This window comes from Mesoplodon densirostris, chromosome 11 (genome assembly GCF_025265405.1).
Source record: "Mesoplodon densirostris isolate mMesDen1 chromosome 11, mMesDen1 primary haplotype, whole genome shotgun sequence".
NCBI classification, from domain to species: Eukaryota; Metazoa; Chordata; class Mammalia; order Artiodactyla; family Ziphiidae; genus Mesoplodon; species Mesoplodon densirostris.
In genome coordinates, this window is record NC_082671.1 from 60,974,056 (window position 1) to 60,995,415 (window position 21,360).

At 55.8% G+C, this 21,360-nt stretch overlaps 2 protein-coding genes across 9 annotated transcripts in view; both read left to right on the plus strand.

Moving 5' to 3' along the window:
• LOC132499550 (basic proline-rich protein-like) overlaps positions 1-7,814 on the plus strand; it is a 28,444-nt gene extending 20,630 nt beyond the window's left edge. Inside the window, exons 5-6 of the mRNA XM_060114204.1 lie at positions 6,986-7,224; positions 7,362-7,814. Of these exons, the coding sequence (XP_059970187.1) occupies positions 6,986-7,224; positions 7,362-7,814 (692 nt within the window). The remainder of the gene's footprint in view (positions 1-6,985; positions 7,225-7,361) is intronic.
• A 10-nt stretch (positions 7,815-7,824) lies between these two features.
• The window catches only part of BRD1 (bromodomain containing 1), a 34,078-nt gene continuing 20,542 nt past the window's right edge, over positions 7,825-21,360 (plus strand). For 6 of the 8 annotated variants that reach the window (XR_009533768.1, XR_009533769.1, XM_060112080.1 and 3 more), the window contains exons 1-3: positions 7,825-7,877; positions 10,898-12,275; positions 20,307-20,463. Coding sequence is in view for 6 of the 8 variants with exons in the window: in XM_060112080.1 (XP_059968063.1) it covers positions 10,912-12,275; positions 20,307-20,463 (1,521 nt within the window). In the remaining 2 variants the exon portion in view is untranslated. Of the gene's footprint in view, positions 7,878-9,462; positions 9,484-9,617; positions 9,699-10,897; positions 12,276-20,306; positions 20,464-21,360 lie in introns of those variants that run through there. The other 2 variants (XM_060112082.1, XM_060112081.1) reach the window with 2 other exon arrangements.

A 21,360-nucleotide genomic window follows, 5' to 3' on the forward strand; every position in this document is an offset into this window, starting at 1 on the left:
GTTGAGGAGCACAGGCTCGGGATGCACAGGCTCAGCGGCCATGGCTCACGGGCCCAGCCGCTCTGCGGCATGTGGAATCTTCCCAGACCAGGGCAAGAACCCGTGTCCTCTGCATCGGCAGGCGGACTCTCAACCACTGCGCCACCAGGGAAGCCCTCTTTTCTGCTTTTGGTTGGCACTGTCAATTTTTCTTCATTTCAGTTTTCTCCCAGCTGCTTTGAAATCTGTAAATTCTGTTTCCATTTTTCTCATGGAAACTTGGGTATTTCAGACTTTTTTTCTATCGATTCTAAAATCCTCTAGCTATACAAGAACTTCCGTGCGCATTTCCTTCCTGCTCCTCCCTCCCCTTGCCATATGCCATGTTGAGCTCATGCGGGATTTTCTCTCAAGTTGTTATTTGACTTTCTTTGAGCAGTCTAAGCTAGTTTCTTTGTTGGCATCCAGGTCTTTCTCTTGGGTTCACTTCTCATTTTGCTTGGGAATGTCTTTCAGTCCTTTTTGAGACTTAGTGTGTGGATGTTTTCAGGTTGTGAAGACACCTTTATTTTGCTGTCTCACTTGAATGCTAGTTTCACTGTGTATGGAATTGTAGGTCAATTCTTTTAGGGTGGGCTTCCCTGGTGGCACAGTGGCTAAGAATCCACCTGCCAATGCAGGGGACACGGGTTTGAGCCCTGGTCTGGGAAGATCCCACATGCCATGGAGCAACTAGGCCCGTAAGCCACAACTACTGAGCCTGCACTCTAGAGTCCGCAAGCCAAAACTACTGAGTCCATGTGCCACAACTACTGAAGCCCGTGTGCCTAGAGCCCATGCTCCACAACAAGAGAAGTCACTGCAATTAGAAGCCCGTGCACTGCAATGAAGAGTAGCCCCCGCAACTAGAGAAAAGCCCACACACAGCAATGAAGACCCAACACAGCCAAAAAAAAAAAAAAAATTCTCTTAGGATTTTGACAGTTTCACCCCTTTGCCAACTGACAATCAGGTTCAGTCTGATTAAAGAAGATCCTTCCTCTCTGAAGGTTTTTTTTTTTTTAAAAAAAACTTTATTCTTCTTTCCAATTTAATTTTTTTAAATTAAAAAAATATTCATTTATTTGGCTGCACAAGGTCTTAGTTGCAACATGTAGGATCTTTTTTTTTTTTTCCACTTGTGGCATGCATGTGGGATTAAACCCTGACCCCCTGCATGGCAGCGCAGAGTCTTACCCACTGGACTGCCAGAGAAGTCCCTCTCTGACGCGTCACTTTGGTTGGTGGAGAAGCCATCCTCTCTGCCTCTCTCCTGTTTCCTGCCTCTCTTCTTTCACAACACGGCCTCCAGCTTCCTGGTTTGCATCTGCCTTGCCCGGGGTGGAGAAGGGTGCAGGTCCCATGTGCTTGCTCTCCACTGACTCAGATAGCAGATGTCTGGAAGAGCGGAGGACATACTTGCGGCTCCTGCATCTGGTGCAGATGTGGTTGGGGCCCACTGCTGGGCCTGCCTCACCTTGGCCCAAGGATGTGGGCCAATGGACAGATCATCCAAAATGAAAATAAATAAGGAAATACAAGCTTTAAATGATACATTAAACAAGATGGACTTAATTGATATTTACAGGACATTCCATACAAAAACAACAGAATACACATTTTTCTTAAGTGCTCATGGAACATTCTTCAGGATAGATCACATCTTGTGTCACAAATCAAGCCTTGGTAAATTTAAGGAAATTGAAATTGTATCAAGTATCTTTTTTTTTTTTTTTTTTTTTGTGGTACGCGGGCCTCTCACCGTTGTGGCCTCTCCCGTTGCGGAGCACAGGCTCCGGACGCGCAGGCTCAGCGGCCATGGCTCACGGGCCCAGCCGCTCCATGGCATGTGGGATCTTCCCGGACCAGGGCACGAACCCATGTCCCCTGCGTCGGCAGGCGGACTCTCAACCACTGCGCCACCAGGGAAGCCCCTGTATCAAGTATCTTTTCCGACCACAATGCTATGAGACTAGATATCAATTACAGGAAAAGATCTGTAAAAAATACAAACACATGGAGGCTAAACAATACACTACTTAATAACGAAGTGATCCCTGAAGAAATCAAAGAGGAAATCAAAAAATACCTGGAAACAAATGACAATGGAGACACAACGACCCAAAACCTATGGGATGCAGCAAGAGCAGTTCTAAGAGGGAAGTTTATAGCAATACAATCCTACCTTAAGAAACAGGAAACATCTCAAATAAACAACCTAACCTTGCACCTAAAGCAATTAGAGAAAGAAGAACAAAAAACCCCCAAAGTTAGCAGAAGGAAAGAAATAATGAAGATCAGATCAGAAATAAATGAAAAAGAAATGAAGGAAACGATAGCAAAGATCAATAAAACTAAAAGCTGGTTCTTTGAGAAGATAAACAAAATTGATAAACCATTAGCCAGACTCATCAAGAAAAAAAGGGAGAAGACTCAAATCAATAGAATTAGAAATGAAAAAGGAGAAGTAACAACTGACACTGCAGAAATACAAAAGACCAGGAGAGATTACTACAAGCAACTCTATGCCAATAAAATGGACAACCTGGAAGAAATGGACAAATTCTTAGAAATGCACAACCTGCCAAGACTGAATCAGGAAGAAATAGAAAATATGAACAGACCAATCACAAGCACTGAAATTGAGACTGTGATTAAAAATCTTCCAACAAACAAAAGCCCAGGACCAGATGGCTTCACAGGCGAATTCTATCAAACATTTAGGAGAAGAGCTAACACCTATCCTTCTCAAGCTCTTCCAAAATATAGCAGAGGGAGGAACACTCCCAAACTCATTCTACGAGGCCACCATCACCCTGATACCAAAACCAGACAAGGATGTCACAAAGAAAGAAAACTACAGGCCAATATCACTGATGAACATAGATGCAAAAATCCTCAACAAAATACTAGCAAACAGAATCCAACAGCACATTAAAAGGATCATACACCATGATCAAGTGGGGTTTATTCCAGGAATGCAAGGATTCTTCAATATACGCAAATCAATCAACGTGATACACCATAGTAACAAATTGAATGAGGAAAACCATATGATCATCTCAATAGATGCAGAGAAAGCTTTCGACAAAATTCAACGCCGATTTGTGATAAAAGCCCTGCAGAAAGTAGGCATAGAGGGAACTTTCCTCAACATAATAAAGGCTATATACGACAAAGCCACAGCCAACATCATCCTCAATGGTGAAAAACTGAAACCATTTCCACTAAGATCAGGAACAAGACAAGGTTGCCTACTCTCACCACTCTTATTCAACATAGTTTTGGAAGTTTTAGACACAGCAATCAGAGAAGAAAAGGAAATAAAAGGAATCCAAATTGGAAAAGAAGAAGTAAAGCTGTCACTGTTTGCAGATGATATAATACTATACATAGAGAATCCTAAAGATGCTACCAGAAAACTACTAGAGCTAATCAATGAATTTGGTAAAGTAGCAGGATACAAAATTAATGCACAGAAATCTCTGGCATTCCTATACACTAATGATGAAAAATCTGAAAGTGAAATTAAGAAAACACTCCCATTTACCATTGCAACAAAAAGAATAAAATATCTAGGAATAAACCTACCTAAGGAGACAAAAGACCTGTATGCAGAAAATTATAAGACACGGATGAAAGAAATTAAAGATGATACAAATAGATGGAGAGGTATACCATGTTCCTGGATTGGAAGAATCAACATTGTGAAAATGACTCTACTACCGAAAGCAATCTACAGATTCAATGCAATCCCTATCAAACTACCACTGGCATTTTTCACAGAACTAGAACAAAAAATTTCACAATTTGTATGGAAACACAAAAGACCTCGAATAGCCAAAGCAATCTTGAGAACGAAAAATGGAGCTGGAGGAATCAGGCTCCCTGACTTCAGACTATACTACAAAGCTACAGTAATCAAGACAGTATGGTACTGGCACAAAAACAGAAAGATAGATCAATGGAACAGGCTAGAAAGCCCAGAGATAAACCCACGCACATATGGTCACCTTATCTTTGATAAAGGAGGCAAGAATATACAGTGGAGAAAAGACAGCCTCTTCAATAAGTGGTGCTGGGAAAACTGGACAGGGACATGTAAAAGTATGAGATTAGATTACTCCCTAACACCATACACAAAAATAAGCTCAAAATGGATTAAAGACCTAAATGTAAGGCCAGAAACTATTAAACTCTTAGATGAAAACATAAGCAGAACACTCTATGACATAAATCACAGCAAGATCCTTTTGGACCCACCTCCTAGAGAAATGGAAATAAAAACAAAAATAAACAAATGGGACCTAATGAACCTTAAAAGCTTTTGCACAGCAAAGGAAACCATAAACAAGACGAAAAGAAAACCCTCAGAATGGGAGAAAATATTTGCAAATGAAGCAACTGACAAAGGATTAATCTCCAAAATTTACAAGCAGCTAATGCAGCTTAATAACAAAAAAACAAACAACCCAATCCAAAAATGGGCAGAAGACCTAAACAGACATTTCTCCAAAGAAGATATACAGACTGCAAACAAACACATGAAAGAAAGCTCAACATCATTAATCATTAGAGAAATGCAAATCAAAACTGCAATGAGATATCATCTCACACTGGTCAGAATGGCCATATCATCAAAAAATCTAGAAACAATAAATGCTGGAGAGGGTGTGGAGAAAAGGGAACACTCTTGCACTGCTGGTGGGAATGTAAATTGATACAACCACTGTGGAGAACAGTATGGAGGTTCCTTAAAAAACTACAAATAGAACTACCATATGACCCAGCAATCCCACTACTGGGCATATTCAAAAAGAGTCATGTACCAAAATGTTCATTGCAGCTCTATTTACAATAGCCAGGAGATGGAAGCAATCTAAGTGTCCATCAACAGATGAATGGATAAAGAAGATGTGGCACATATATACAATGGAATATTACTCAGCCATAAAAAGAAACGAAATTGAGTTATTTGTAGTGAGGTGGATGGACCTAGAGTCTGTCATACAGAGTGAAGTAAGTCAGAAAGAGCAAAACAAATACCGTATGCTAACTCATATATATGGAATCTAAGGAAAAAAAAAATGGTCATGAAGAACCTAGGGGTAAGACGGGAATAAAGACACGGACCTACTAGAGAATGGACTTGAAGATATGGGGAGGGGGAATGGTAAGCTGTGACAAAGTGAGAGTGGCATGGACGTATTATATACACTACCAAACGTAAAATAGATAGCTAGTGGGAAGCAGCTGCATAGCACAGGGAGATCAGCTTGGTGCTTTGTGACCACCTAGAGGGGTGGGATAGGAAGGGTGGGAGGGAGGAAGACGCAAGAGGGAAGAGATATGGGAACATTTGTATATGTATAATTGATTCACTTTGTTATAAAGCAGAAACTAACACACCATTGTAAAGCAATTATACTCCAATAAAGATGTTAAAAAAATAAACTTTATTCTTCTCTCCAATTTAATTTTTTTAAATTAAAAAAAATTTATTCATTTATTTGGCTGCACCAGGTCTTAGTTGCAGTGTGTAGGATCCTTTTTTTTTTTTTCCCACTTGTGGCATGCATGTGGGATTAAACCCTGGCCCCCTGCATGGCAGCGCAGAGTCTTACCCACTGGACCACCAGAGAAGTCCCTCTCTGACGGTTTTTAAGCTAGTCTCTTCATCCTTGGAATTCCAGAAGGCCACTATGACATGCCTTCACTCCTCCTGGGCGTCACTTTGGTTGGTGGAGAAGCCATCCTCTCTGCCTCTCTCCTGTTTCCTGTCTCTCTTCTTTCACAACACGGCCTCCAGCTTCCTGGTTTGCATCTGCCTTGCCCGGGGTGGAGAAGGGTGCAGGCCCCGTGTGCTTGCTCTCCACTGACTCAGATAGCAGACGTCTGGAAGAGCGGAGGACATACTTGAGGCTCCTGCATCTGGTGCAGACGTGGTCGGGGCCCACTGCTGGGCCTGCCTCACCTTGGCCCAAGGATGTGTCTGGAGGTGGGACCTTGCTCAGGAACTTGACCATTGGGTGACCTTGGCTGAGTGACCCTCCAAGCCTTCACTTTCCTACTTGTACACTGGATGCAATGGGGCACAAGTTCTGGTCAGCAAAGGGCCCCCGGCTAGGACACTTGGGTGGACATGGCCAGCCTGCTCTCGATAGGGCGTTTGCAGGAAGAGCCTAAGCAGCAGAGCCCGCCCTGCCTGCCCACGCGGGGTAAGGTCTCACCAGCTCAGAAGGACCCAGCCTCTGCCTGGGGGGCATGTTCCTTCTCCTACTGAAGGGCCTCCCCTGGTTGTCGGGGAGGGGGGCACCTGCTGCTCCTTTTCCCCAGGGCTGGGCTCCTTCACAGCCACTGCACTAACCTCAAGTCCTCACGGAAACCAAGGAAACATCTAGGCTTCTCCCTCCTCCCAAAGCACTTCGGGACTAATCTCGGGATGAAAACTGTCATGAAACCTCTGAATTTTGGCGTTGAAGCAAAGGCCACAGTGGAAGCAGCCAGTGGCAGCGACCAAAACTCAGGTCTCTGAACGACTGCTGCGCAGGGGCCCTTTCTGTTCTACCTGGAGCCTAAGAGAGTGGTCCGGACCTATAGGCCCCATCCTAGGCCTGTAACTCCTGAAGGAGGAGGGCCAGCTGGGCCGCCCTGCAGCCCCCATTCCCCAGTGCGCCCCGCTGCTTCCCCCACTCCTACCAGCACCCGCTTCCTCTCCACCAGCTTCCTCTCCACCAGCGCCTGATCCTGCCCAGCACGGGCCCCTCAGGCTCCCCTCAACCCCCTGCCTGGCCCAGCGGGACCCCATGGGGCGCCCACTCGGGTCTCCACCACGCTGTGGTCTGGGCTCCCTTTGCCCCACGCCGGGCACTCCCCCAGGTCCCCCCCCCCCAACACTCAGCCGGGCCTGCCCCATCTAGTGCCCCCTTCTCCCGCTCTGGCCCCCACCTCTTCATCCCCTCCCCAGGGGCCTCCCCTCAGGCCCCTCCCCCGCCCGGCACGCCCTCAGATGCCTCCAGACCCGGTGTGCCGCACCCCTCCCTCAAATCCCGCGCCCCCTCAGGCGCGCCCCAGCCCCTCTGCCCAGCGCCGGCTGCCCTGGCTGCCCTCTCCCTTGAACGCCGCGCGCCCTCAGGCCTCCAAGCCCCCATGTCCGGTGCCCCCGTAGATGACCCCCCAGCCCCGGTGCCGGCGAACCCATCGCCCGTACGGCGCCCCTCTCCCTTGAACCCCGCGCCCCCTCCGATGATCCCCCAGCCCCGGGGTCCTGCGCCCCATCGCCCGGCCGGTGGCCCCTCTGGCCGGTCGCCCCTCCCACCTCTGCCCGTTCGCCCCTCCCCCAGGCCCTCCCCCCTCCGCTCCCCTCCGCTCCCCTTCCCTCCCCTCCGCGTCGCTCCCCTCCGCTCCCGTCCCCTCCCCCCGGCCCCGGCGGCGGCCGCGCGTCATGGCGGCGGCGGGCGGGGCGCGTTTCGCACGCAGCGCGCCGGGCGGAGCGCTCGCCGCATTGTTTGCTTCGCTGGGGAGCAAGCGAGCCGGCCCGGGTGTCCGAGCAGACCCGCGCCAGCGCCCCGTCGCCGTCGCCGTCGCCGTCGCCGCCGCCGCCGCCGCCGCCGCCCGCCGGCCGGGCCCCCGCGCCGGGCCTCCGTCCGGCCCCACCGCCCGCGCGAGCCGCCGCCCGAGAGCCTGAGGCGGCCGAGCCGAGCCGGGCCGGGCCGCCGCCGCCAGGAGCCCGCGCCCAGAGCGGCGGCGGGCCGGGCCTGCGCGGCCGTTGGCGGAGGAGCCGCGGGCGCCATTAGCGCCTCCTCGGCCGCGCCGGCCCCCGCGCCCGCCGCCCGGCTCCCGCGGCCGCGGCCCCGAAGGTGAGTGCGCCGGACGGGCCGGGGCCGGGGCCACCGCCTCGCCCGCCTCTCTCGCGGGCCGTCGCCGCCGGCCTCTCGGTGCTGGTGCCGCCGCCATGTTTGGCGGCCGCCGTGGCGGCGCATTGTCCGCGGGCGACGGGGCCGAGGGAGGCCGCGGTGTCAGGGCGGCGGCGGGGAGGCCGGGGGACCGGAAAGGAGAGAGGCCGGCCGAAGGGGAGGCCGGGCTGTCGAGGCGGGGAGGCCGGACCGGGAGGCTGGAACGCCGGGCCGGGTGGCCGGGTCGGGTTGGGAGGCTGGGCGGCCGGGAAGGAGGGAGGCCGGCCGTTGGGGAGGCCTGGAGGCCGGGCCGGGAGGCTGGAAGGCCGGGGAGGGAGGCCGGACCGGGAGGCTGGGCGTCCGGGGAGGCTGACAGGGAGGGAGGCTAGGCTGGCGGGCGGGAAGCCGGACAGGGAGGGAGGCCGGGCTGACTGGGCCCCAGCGCCCGGCCGCCGCGCCTTCCGCCCGGCCGCCCGGCGAGAAGGGAGCGGGCCGGGGTCTCGGGTCCGCCGGCCGAGCGTTTGCCCGAGGGTCGCGTTATGTAACGGACGCGCTGGGCACGTTGAGCCCGGACGGGAAACTCCCTGTTCCAGAGCCGCGTTTGAAAGCCTCGAGGGGCGCGCGGACCCGGGCCTCCGCCCCCTCCGCCCCACCTCCCGCGCTGAGAGCCGGTGGTGGACTCAGCGGCCTCCGGGGCCCTTTGGAAGAAGTAACTTGATTGAGGTGTAATTTACGGAGGACGCGCGCGCTGCGGGTGCGCAGTGGAGTTTTGACGAAAGGCCGCGCCCCCGTGGAGAAGGCGCCCACCGCCCGGGAAGGGTCGTGGGTGGAGGGCGCTGCTTGCACTCACCTGCGGGCCGGGAGCTGCCTGCCGTCCCGTCCCTGCACGAGGGTGTAAGTGGTTTGTCCAAAGCCAGGCGGGAAAGGCACTGATTGAGAAGGTGAGCCGGCCCTGGGTGCCGACTGCCTCTCTTGTGGCCACATGGCTTTTCAAAGTGCATTTATCAGTAGGGTCTGGAGAGGCTGCTGATCGCCTCCTCGTGGGTGCGCTTGTCCCCGCGCGGAAGGGCCAAGTGTGGGTGGAGCCCGAGGGCCAGAGATCGGGAAGTGATAGCCGGGTGAGGTGGTCTGCAGAGTGACCCGCGCCTTCTTTCCCTGTCACCGTCTAGCTTTCAAATTGGCGGAGCTGCCACGACCATTAAGTGCTGTTCTTCGGGTACTAAGTGTCCAGAGCTTCAGTGCCCTTTGGGAGAGTGTGGGTTTTGAAGGACCGATTTTGATTAGTGCTGTTGGTTCTCTGCTTTCGAGGAGAAAATTACACGTTCGCTTTGCATCTGCTGAGTAACCAACTGTCGCTTCTGCCCCACCCCAGTAAGGACCCCTGAAGCTGTGCGCTGTGCCCTGGCGCACCGGCGTCCCCTCCGTGCAGGCTGCGGTGCTGACAGTAGGGGGGCCGTGCCCCTCTCCCCCAGAAGGGATGGCGGGGCCAGAGCTAGCTGGGCAGCGGCTTGGCTGACCGCACAACAGGAGTCCAGGGCTGCGTGGGCCCCTGGAGACCCCTGAGATGCAGGTGAGCGACGAGTTGGCTGCTCATGCTGTTTTCCGTGCTTCTCTTTGTAGGGGATTCCTGTCAAATTTCACGTAAAACGTGGATTTCTATTTGACAGAAGAGAAAACCACGATCTGAAGGATCTCTCTTAAAAAGTGCATTTAGGTTCTGCCGGGATCTCCACTCGGGTTTGAGAAAGTGAAGCCCGCCCTGGGAGGGCTTTTCCTGGAGGCCAGGTGGGTCGCTGTGCGGAGGCGCCCCGTGCCGGCTCCTCGGGGCCACATCCCGCTGTGGGCCTTGGGCTCCACCTTGGGATGTTGTCAGCCAGTCTCTTAAATGTCACTCTGCTTCCTGTCAGTAAAATGTGGTCGTTTGGAGGGAGGAGGGGTCCTCGTCATCAGTTCCTAAGGTGCCACCCTGCTTGACGGGCAGTGGTCCAGAGTCAGGAGTCGTCACACGAGTGAGACCGGTAGTAGACACGGTCGGTGACACACGGCAGACGTCTGGAAAGAGCAAATCCTCATAAGTCTCTGTGGCCCAGATTTCGGGCACCTGAGCCTGTGCTGGCACCTGAGAACGGGGGGGGGGGGCTGGGGGTGCCTCTGCAGGCGGCGCAGGGGTCTTGGGGTGGCCCTTGCTGTGGCAGGAGGCGGGCCCGGCACCGTGGTGAAGTCAGCAGCTGAGAAGTGCTCCGAGGGGCAGGGCAGGTGGCTGGCCCGTGGGGCCTTTCGTGGTGGCCACTCCTGAGCCCTGTAGAGGCTGGGTGGAGGCCTCCCAGGGGTGAAGCCTGCCCCCAGGCCAGTACGGGGCTTCCCTCTTGAGCCCTGGAGTGGTTGGTGGCCCCGTGCCTCAACACGGTTGTGGAGGACACGTTCGTCGAGAGGATGGACGGGGCTCTGGTCAGGCTGCTGAGGCTTCCAGGCTCCCTAGGGGTGCTGACGGGACCGCCACTTCGTGGCTCAGGGCTCTCTCCGGGGCAGCAGTAGTGGGGGAGCCAGGGGCCAGAGCCTGCCGGGGTCCAGCCCTGTGTGTGCGCTGCCCTGGGCTCAGGGCTGCGACCCCTGCTTGTGAGGGATGTGGCAGTCGGCTTGGTGACCTGTGGATACAAGAAGGTGACTGGCGAGCAGTGGGCCTCAGCATCCTGGAAGGACTTGTCATCGCGTGTGCCTCTGGGAGCCCCTCTTCACCCCCTGCCCTCTCCTCTGGTCCCGGGAGTCCCTGGGGAGGGGCAGCCTGGGGGCAACGCGCTGTTGAAGGTTGTTGAGATATCACTGTGAGTCCCGGGACGAGTGATTTTGGAAACCTCAGAGATAGGTTTGCCGGGAGTTTTGTTTCGATTTAGCACAAGTTGGTTAGGTCTGCCCAAGTGTACCTGGTGGCTTTTGCCTCTCGTGTCCTCTGTGTGGAGTTAACGTGTCCTCTGCATCCGTTTCAGGGAGTCAGTACCAAATGAGGAGGAAAGGCCGAGGTCATCGCGCTGCAGCGAGGCACCCTTCCTCCCCCGGCAGCACTAAGCACTCCCCTACGCGAGAGACGCTGACCTACGCGCAAGCGCAGAGGATGGTGGAGATCGAGATTGAGGGCCGCCTGCACAGGATCAGTATTTTTGACCCTCTGGAGATCATATTAGAAGATGACCTCACTGCTCAGGAGATGAGTGAGTGCAACAGCAACAAAGAAAACAGCGAGAGGCCGCCCGTGTGCTTAAGAACTAAGCGGCACAAGAACAACAGGGTCAAGAAGAAAAATGAAGCCCCGCCCAGCGCCCACGGCGCCCCCGCCTCGGCCAGCACGCTCCCCGAGCCCAAGGTGCGTGTGGTGGAGTACAGCCCCCCATCGGCGCCCCGGCGGCCCCCCGTGTACTACAAGTTCGTGGAGAAGTCGGCCGAGGAGCTGGACAACGAGGTGGAGTACGACATGGATGAGGAGGACTACGCCTGGCTGGAGATCGTCAACGAGAAGCGCAGGGGCGACTGCGTGGCCGCCGTGTCGCAGAGCGTGTTCGAGTTCCTGATGGACCGCTTCGAGAAGGCGTCGCACTGCGAGAAGCAGAAACAAGGGGAGCAGCAGTGCCTGATTGACGAGGACGCCGTGTGCTGCGTGTGCATGGACGGCGAGTGCCAGAACAGCAACGCCATCCTCTTCTGCGACATGTGCAACCTGGCGGTGCACCAGGAGTGCTATGGCGTGCCCTACATCCCCGAGGGCCAGTGGCTCTGCCGCCACTGCCTGCAGTCCCGGGCCCGGCCGGCTGACTGCGTGCTGTGCCCCAACAAGGGCGGCGCCTTCAAGAAGACTGACGATGACCGCTGGGGCCACGTGGTGTGTGCCCTGTGGATCCCCGAGGTTGGCTTCGCCAACACGGTGTTCATCGAGCCCATCGACGGCGTGCGGAACATTCCCCCCGCCCGCTGGAAGCTGACGTGCTACCTCTGCAAGCAGAAGGGCGTGGGCGCCTGCATCCAGTGCCACAAGGCCAACTGCTACACCGCCTTCCACGTGACGTGCGCCCAGCGGGCCGGCCTCTACATGAAGATGGAGCCCGTGAAGGAGCTGGCCGGCGGTGCTGCCACCTTCTCCGTCAGGAAGACTGCGTACTGTGACGTCCACACGCCCCCGGGCTGCACCCGGAGGCCCCTGAACATTTATGGGGATGTCGAGGTGAAAAACGGCGTCTGCCGGAAGGAGAGTGCAGCCAAAACGGTCAGGTCCACGTCCAAGGTCAGGAAGAAAGCGAAGAAGGCCAAGAAGACGCTCCGGGAGCCTTGTGCGGCCCTGCCGCCTGTGTGTGCGCCCTACATTCCCCCTCAGAGGTAAGCGTGGCGGGCCCGGGCCTGCTGGGAGGGCGCGCAGGGTCTGACCGCGTGCTGTCTGTCCAGCCCTGACGGTCCTCTCCAAGGTGGCCTCCTTCAGTCTCCGCTTCACGGGAGCATGGATGTTGCAAAAGACTTGAGTCTGTGAGATGGGGAAGTGTGTCTGGTTTCCTCGATGCCCGCGTGGGCCTGCGGCCACGCTGACCACCGGTCTGGGGCCCCGCGGCGCCCCAGGAGTTGTTGTCTTCTTTGACGTGACAAAACACCATTCCTCACCCTGCTCCCTCCGCAAAATTTGGGAATCTTGTGGGATTTTTAAATTTGCTGGAAACTTAAGCAGCGTGGCTGGGTAAGGGTGACCCCGGGGTAAAGATCAGAGTGGGGCGACTGGAGCCGCGAGGCAGGAGGTGCTGGCCTCCTTCCTGTCATGGGACAGGCTTTCTTGTTTTCCTGATTGTTTCTCTCGTGGTATTAGCATTGCCTGGTCAGTGTTGGGTTCTTTGCCTAGAGCCGTCCACGGTGGTGGGGTCAGGACCCCGCTGGCTACCCCCATCCCTGGACTTGTTTTCTCCTCTGCTTGTTCTCCTTGGTACTGACTTGTTCTTTTTATTTGGTTGTATTTAAGAACGCTCTTGTTTGGAATAGGAGGTAAGTGGCTTGATGAATTTCTCACCGGGTGTGGTTTGGGAAAGACTCAAACACTTGCTTGAGCTTTGAGGAAGTAAACCCTGTATGATAGGGCACGGGTCTTTAGAACAGTCTGGTTAAGAAAACAAAGCATCAGGATGATGAAGGGAAGACGTAAGTGGGTGTCTGCTCCCGAGAGTGGTACTGGGATGTTGTCAGGTCGTGAGATGTGGTGGGAACTGCTACTGAAGAAGTGTGGCCTTTTTCCCAGAATGAAGTTTTTTTGTTTTTACAGAACAGTACCCATGTTACAGAATCAGTAAATTCAAAGTGAATACAAAGTGTTTATAATCCCTCTTATCCAGAGAAGGCTTCTGTTAAAATCAAGGTGTCTCTTTGCAAATAAGTCAGTCTCACTTTTAAAAGACAGTTTCACTTGGATTTCTACCTGTAGGTCAGAAAGTATAGGATTTGTATCAAGAGCTTTTATCTAAGAGCCCGAAATTTTCAGCTTTACTGAAATTGAAAGAAATGAAACAAAAAATGTAATCTAGTAAATTGAAAACCCAGAAGTCTGAGGTGCTGCCTTGTCTGTCCAGCCCTGCCTGGTTCCCTGCCCCAGGGTCTGTCAGCCCGTCCGCAGGAGAAAGCATTTGCGGTTGGGAAACATGGGCACCTGGAGTCTGAGATGACCCGGTCTGGTGGAGAGGAGAACTTGCTTTGGAGTAAACACTGCAGCTCAGGTGACTGGGCCATGCTCCGTCTTGTCCTTTCCTAATTTAGGAACAAACTGTTACTTCGGTTTGGAGCAGACGTAAACGACGCACCTGGATGAGTGCTCACGGCCACAGGCTTTGCTGTCAGTGTTGCCCAGAGTTTCCGGGAGACCCTGACATCAGACCACCCTGTGGGTGTCGGGGCAGGTGCTGGGAGGCCCAGGCTCACAGCCACTGCTCTTGTCCCGAAGCTGTGGCCTGAGCTGCGGCTGGGCTGGTGGTCCTGTTCTTAGGACCCAGGCACAGTGGCGTGTAGATGGGAGTAAAGCTGGTTGCTCTCCACGGCCTCTGGCTCAGGACCTGTCTAGAGCTGCCACCAGGGTGGCAGGCGTTCTGAGCAAGCTTGGGAGCTGGCCCGGGGCAGGGGGGCTGGAAGAGGGGCTTTGGAGATCTAAGAAGAGGAGGATCCCCCTTATTCCCTGCAGAGAGGAAGGAGGATTGGCTGTGACAAGGCTGGGGGTGTGTGGCAGGAGCTGTAGATGCTTTTGTAATTTGAGGGGTTTAAAAGTTTTCAAGTAAGAAAGATAACTCAGACCAACTAACTTTGAGATCATAGTCTGTTCTCAACGAGAGGAAGATGGTTGGTTTAATTTGTTTTATTGTTTAGTGTTTCTGAGCTACAAAGATTGCTTTTCTTGTCTCTCAGTAATAGACTCCGGAACAAAGATACGGGTGTTCTGAGGCTTCGCCCACCTGTTCGAGGACTCCGAGCCTGTGGTCAGGCCGGCTGGCCGGGGCGGTCGAGGCCTTGCAGGCCGCCGCATGGCCAGGAGTGGCGCGGCCACGTTGATGGGATGCTGTGCTCTGCCCTGGGTGGGTGGGTTGGGTCTGGCGGGGTCCTTGCGGCTGCTCGGTCTCTTTGCCTGTGAGGGTCCAGCCTTCAGTGAGGATGAGCTGCTCCTGAGCAGTTGTCACAGTGGCGCGGAGCTGTGTCCGCCTGTCTGTGTCTCCCCTCCTGCACCTGTTCTCAAATCAGAATAATTCTTTTCCCAGCCCAGAAGCAACATATTTAAAGTTGGGGAAGATATGAAAAGTCAGGGCTGAAGAAGAGAGAACAGGCATTTGTTCTCCGTTTTCTGGCCGGTGCTGGTGCTGCTCTTTTTCTGTTAAGCGTTGCCTTTTCCTCGAGTAGCCGCTCTTCTGATTGGAGCCTCTCTGCTTCTTTGCCCATTTCATCTGCTTTGTGGGGGGAAGGGAGGGGCCAGTGGAGGTGGGCACCAGGGAGGGGCCAGGCCAGGTGAAGGGACTCGTGGAGTTGGAGCCTCCTGGGTCCCTTGGGGTAATTAACCTGGTCACTCTGCTCTCTCTGGTTGCGCTATGGGTGTCCCAGTGTATCTGGGGAGGAGGGGCCTCGAGGGAGGAACATCCGGCCTGGCCTGTCCTCGTTGATGTGCGTGTTCCTGCGTAATGAGCTGTTACCGGAAGTGCGTGATGAGGATGGAGGATCCGGGTCACGGCTCTGTCCCCTTGAGGGCGCCGCTGGGACACCAGGTGAGGACGGCTGGAGAGCGGGTGCTTGGGAGCCGTTGGGCAGACAAATTTAATGCCTGTTGAACTTAACAGCAAGAAGTTTGGACTTGAGTTTTGTATGTCTTTTTTCATGTTTCTAGCAGTTAACTTTATTACGTGTTATGGAAGTTCTCATGGGTCGTGGCCTGGGGAAATCGGAGAAGCCTGTCAGCCTCTGCAGGTGGGAGCCTGGCTCTGGGCGCCCCGTGCATGTGGGTGCCACCTCTGCTCTGTGGGCGCCGCTGGGCAGCCCTCCCACCTGCCTGCCCGGGTCCTTGGGGAAGGGCTGTTTAAGGAGCGACTCCTGGACAGAAGCCCTGCAAACCCAGCCGGAAGTCAGAAGTGCGGGTCGTGAAACGCAAGCCGTGTGGAGAAGCCGGGCCACGTGTCCCGCTCCTCCAGGTGTCCCTCCCGGTCACGTCGGGTGAGCCCAGCGGAGGCGGCCTTGGTGGCTCTTGCCTCCTGATGTGGGGCCGAGCCCTGTGTTTCCCCGGAGCTGCTCTCAGTGTTCTGCTTCTGACCCTCCTGTGACTTCTTTGCTTTCCTTGGTTTTGAACTGGGGGCTGGGAGACTGGCCCTCCTGGGGCGGGGCGGGGAGCGTGGGAGCGCAGGGATGGCACATCCCAGAGCGGATGTGTTTTGACCAAAGAGCTGACGTGAATAAAAGTAAAAAAGAGCACAGGGGAGGAATCTGGATGCTTCACGATGTGTTTCTGCTGCGTTGCGGGCTCTTACGACGCGTTTCAGTCTCAGGGATTCCTGTGTGCGTAGGACTGAAGTGAGTGCTTAGCGTGGTGCCGTGGGCCGTGCCTCGTGTCCCTTGGGCGTGTGGACCCCTGGCTCGTGTCCTGCTCGCTTTACCCCCGCCCCCGGCTCCCTCCTCCTGGTGGGAGCCGTGAGGGCCCTGCCTGGTGGTCTCTGCTGAGACCAGCCCTGGCTTCACCCCTGCTCAGCAGGCCTGATGTGCTCACACCTCCCGCAGCCGGGCATTCCGGGCGCACAGAGCAGGCCTGGCCCATAGGGAGGGTCTGCCGAGGTCGTGGAATCTGGCAGTTTCTGGTCACGTTCGCTGTATCTGCTTCCATAGAGATGGGGCGGACGTGCATTGAAGTTTTCTTTCATCCTAGCACTTGGAGTCGCTGCCTGGAGTGGATGGTGAGACGGACCTTGGTGCTTTGGGCACCCTTCCCCTCCAAGGCACAGAGACCAGCATTGCATCTCGTCTTGTCTTCATTTCAGTTTCAGTTTTTTGTTCAGAAATAACTTCAAATTTATAAAATGTTGCAAAAGTCGAAAAAAAACCCCACCCAAACGCTCTTTACCCAGAGTCCCCTCTTGCTCATAACCCGCTTACCCTCTTGGGGGTGGTTTCCACGCGCCCCTGCGTGTCTCCCACGGTGGAGCCGGCCTCCCCTGGAACCTTCCTGCCTCCAGTCGGGCCCTGTCCCACTCAGCCTCCTTTGATTTGGGCATCCCCAGACGTCTGAGTCCCCTGCGATAGGCCTTTGCAGCTCACGGAGGTGTGCCTGGGACTGCGGGGCCCCTGCGTCCCCACCTGAAGGCAGCGATGCCCCCTGCTCCTTGGTGACCGAGGTGTCACCAGTGCCTCTACCAGATGATTTCTGCTCTTGATTTTTCTGGCGTCGGATCCGGGGTCCGGGGGCCCCTGGAGGCGACGGCTCCTCTCCACGTGGCCCGTTCCTCTTTTCTTCCTGGCCTTCCTCCCCGCGAGGGCTGGAAGGGAGCATCCACCTCAGCGGGGTCATTCTCTCCCCACCGGCGTGGACCAGGAGGTGTGGTTGTCAGAGGGGTCTGCCCTGTGGGCCCAGGCACTGAGGTGGGCAGCTCGAGAGGGGTTTCTCAGGAAAGGAGGCTCTGCCCAGCTGGCTGTCACTGTCAACCTGCTTAGTAGTCGAGGGCAGGCCCCGGGGCAGTCGGCCGCCTGGCCTTGGCTGCATGGCTGTGGCCGTGGCCATGGGTGCTGGTGAGGTCTGGCTGGGAGGTGTGGATGCGGGCCTGGGGCTCCTGCCTGTGGTCCATGTGGTCGCGCAGGGGGCACCCCCGGAGCCAGTGTGGCCCGGAACCACATCCCTCCAGAGGCAGACTCCAGGCTCTTCGGGTCTGGCGGGTGGACTTCACTCGTGTGCCCCGACCTCCGTCCAAGCTGTTCTGAAAGTGTAGGGTGCCTGTTGTGGAGACCCAGCTGGCTGAGAAGGTGTTGAGAAGGGAGGGTGGACCCCGCCCCGCAGACGCCGGCGGGTTGGCCCAGGTGCTCCTCCAATGTCTGTGCATGTCAGGTGGGGATGGCTTTTAATGCCATTTTTGCCTGTTTCTCGTGACTTTTATATAAAAACTTTAAAAACAAAAAACGAGATAGCAACATTGATTTGTCAAATGTAGCAAAAAAAACCCAAACACGTTAAATGACCACTCGCTTTTGGGACCCCTCCTGTCCCATCAGCCCACCACTCGTCAGTCAATTGTAAATGGGGGTGGGTTCCTCTGAGGCCTGTTTTTTTGGTTTTCCTGCCGTGGGGGGCTCGCAGTCTGGTGTGGGCTTGGGCAATGCCCTTGAATGCACTGCCAGCACACCAGAGTCAGTCCCAGCTCTCCCGGTGGTGGGTCTCTCTCTTCCCGGGCTCAGCTTGTGGGTGGCAGGTTGTTTGGTTGTGCTCATCACGTGTCTTTTCCTCAGCTTATCTTCTCATTCTTTTTTTTTTGGCTGTGTTGGGTCTTCGTTGCTGCGTGGGCTTTCTCTAGTTGCGGCGAGCGGGGGCTACTCTTCGTTGCGGTGCATGGGCTTCTCATTGCGGTGGCTTATCTTGTTGTGGAGCACGGGCTCTAGGCGCGCGGGCTTCAGTAGTTGTGGCATGTGGGCTTCAGTAGTTGTGGCTCAAGGACTCTAGAGCGCAGGCTCAGTAGTTGTGGCTCACGGGCTTAGTTGCTTCGTGGCATGTGGGATCTTCCCGGACCGGGGCTCGAACCCATGTCCCCTGCATTGACAGGCGGATTCTTAACCGCTGCACCACCAGGGAAGTCCCGTTTGTTTCTTTTTTTTTACATTCTAAAAATTAATTTATTTTTTATTTATTTTATTTTTGGCTGTGTTGGGTCTTTGTTGCTGCGCGTGGACTTTTCTCTAGTTGCAGCGAGCGGGGGCTATTCTTCGTTGCAATGCACAGGCTTCTCACTGTGGTGGCTTCACTTGTTGTAGAGCACAGGCTCTAGGCGTGCGCGCTTCAGTAGTTGTGGCACGTGGGCTCAGTAGTTGTGGCTCACAGGCCCAGTTGCTCTGTGGCACGTGGGATCTTCCCGGACCAGGGCTCGAACCCGTGTCCCCTGCATTGGCAGGCAGATTCTAACCGCTGCGCCACCAGGGAAGCCCCTGTTTGTTTCTTTACTAGTCTTTTCAGAGAGCGTGGTTCTGGTCTTGTTGAGATTTTCTTCTGTTCTTGTTTCCTGTTTCATGATTTTTTGCTCTTTGTCTTTTTTTCCCTCGCTTTATTGAGATTTAATTGACATGTGACATTGTAAGTTTAAGGTGTACGGTGCGATGATTCGCACCACTTACACGTTGTGAGTGTTTGCAGGGTGAAGTCAGTTCGCTCATCCTTCACCTGCCATAGTCACTGTTGCTATCGTGGGGAGAACATGAAAGCTCCCCTCAGCAGATTTCCAGGGCGCTGCGCGGCCTTGGGGGCAGTTGCCGCCACCTGCGTGCGGTCCTGGGACCTTCCTCTCTTGTCTTCTCCTGACTTCTTCAGCTGGGTGCTCAGCACATCACGAGGCAGCCTTTTATCTGTGCCGCCCCATTTGACTGTTGCGATAACTGAGTGCACGTTAGAACACACGTCTGCGAGTGTAGAGACCCCCGAGCTCTGTGCATTAAGATGCATGCACTTCGCTGCCCCTCTGTCAAGCCGCTGTCAAAAAGGTGAAAACAGCCCCCAACAGAAGGGCGCCTCCGAGGTGCCCAAGGTGAACACAGCTCCGTCCTCAGACGAGGAGCCCTGGGGTCCCTGGTGCCTTCTGCTGGAGCCATCATGGGACAGCGGAGATGCTCTGGCCGCCGCTGGCAGGCGTTCCAGCCTTGCCTCTGGGAGCACCATGTGAGCAGGTGTCCCGAGCGGGTGGGCCTGTGGGCACGCTGGGGCTTGGGCTTTGCGTCTGCCCGGCTGCTCTCGCTGACCCCTGGCCTGTGCTTGGTGTGGAGCTGCCCCCTTGGTGGGTCTCCCCTGTGCACCCCAGGCAGGGCTGCCCTGTGTGGCGCGTGGCCTTCGGCACCGAGGCTCGAGCCGCAGCCGCTCCTTTAAAGAGAAGGACCGTCGTGGGTCTGGACGCGGCAGAGCCGAGGGTGCCGCACAGTTCTGTGCAACTCAGGATCGCGCCTTTCAAAAAACGTGCTCTTGAAATTCCTTAATTTCTGACCTGAAATGTTGATGTTTGGTGCACAGTGGGGACGCCTCCTTGTCCTGTCGAGGTTTGGTTCTCGGCTGCCTCAGTCGTCTTCCTGAGGCGTGTTTCAGCAGCAGGGGTCATGGCAGGGACTGGAGGCTGTCCTGTTGGCCTCCAAGGGTTTCACGCCGGCTTCGCGTCCCCTCGTGCAAGTGTTGTAATAAATCCTTCACGCTTTGCAGTCCTTGAAAGGGTGGAGTCTCGCAGGCGGCTTGGGGACGCTCACGGTTGTTCTGGTGAAGGGTGGCCGCCCCCGCTCCGCTGCTTCTGCCTCCACTTATGCCATTGCTCTCCCTCTTGAGGGGACCGGGGCGCCACGGCCCCGAACCCCGTGAGAGTGGGCGACTCTGCAGGGTCGGCCACACCTGGTGAAGGTCAGTGCGCGTGGATGCGCGACTCAGAGAAAGCGGAAACACCCAGGACTCCACCCGTTTTTCTTCTTAGACGTGTGCCCCAAGGGCCGCTGGAGTGACCACGGGTGGACGCAGCCTGCGGGTAGGCGGAGAACCAGGGAGGCGGTGGTGGCCGTGAGGGCGCCGCTGCTCAGAGGTGCGGCGGGACGCACGCAGCGTGTTAACAGTAACGCTGTGGTTTCTCGTTTCCGTGATGAGAGCGCGCCCATGTCTTGCTTTACAGCTAAACTCTGAGTTTTTCCGTGTTCTAGATTAAATAGGATTGCGAATCAGGTGGCCATTCAGCGGAAGAAGCAGTTTGTTGAGCGTGCCCACAGCTACTGGCTCCTCAAAAGGCTGTCGAGGAACGGAGCGCCCCTGCTGCGCAGACTCCAGTCCAGCCTGCAGTCCCACAGAAACACACAGCAGGTACGTGCCCGCGCCCCCGGTGTTCCTCTGCCTCCAGTGCCTCCGAGGAGCTCGGAGGATGCAGGCTCAGGTGCGTGGCCGGCCTCTCGGGCCAGGGGACCGCGTGCCGGCGTTAGCCCGGTGGGTGCAGGCAGTGCCTCCGTCTGCCTCTTTCCCGATCCTGTGCGCGGGGATGCCTGCTGGGGGTGGAGCAGCAGGGGACCGGGGGCGCCGTGCAGGAGCGATGTAACTGGGGGGCCATGCCGAGGGCGACGAGGGCCAAGACAAGTGAGGGGGGAGCAAAGAACAAAACCAGACTAGCGCTTACGTCTTAGCGGTTGATCTGCGTTCACAGACCCATCTGGTGTTGTAGAGCGTTTCTCTAAAAGGATGGATTTAGAAAGGAAGGGGTCGACTCTCTGAGATGCCGCAAAACAAGCAAGGGTCGTCTGCCCATGTGTGCTGAGGGGCGCTGCCTTCTAGACTCGGGCGCACAGCGGGGGCCCCCTTCCCGACCGGTTCCTGTTGCATCGCTGTGGCTCCCACCGCACCCTGAAGGCTCTGCCATCTGTCCCTGTGCATCATCAGTCAGGGGGTCCCGGGCGCTGCGTCCGGCATCTGGGTTCCTGGCGTGAAGGGAGCTGCCTCCACTGAGTTCTGGTCGGGGCAGGACTGTCTGGCAGCTGTGAGGGTCGCCATCCCTGGGGTCCCCACGTCGAGGGAATCAGCTGCTGTTTTCATCCTGGTGTTTCGGGAGTTGCTGCTTCCCGACTCTGCTGTCGCTTCTCCTTGGTCCTGGCGCGAGGCCCGGGCTGTGCACCACCCTGTCCACCTCGCCGGCGGCGACGTCCTTGCTAGGGAGCCCCTTCTCTCGATCTTCCCAGTCCTGTTGTGCTCGCAGCGTAGGTCATTGAACGT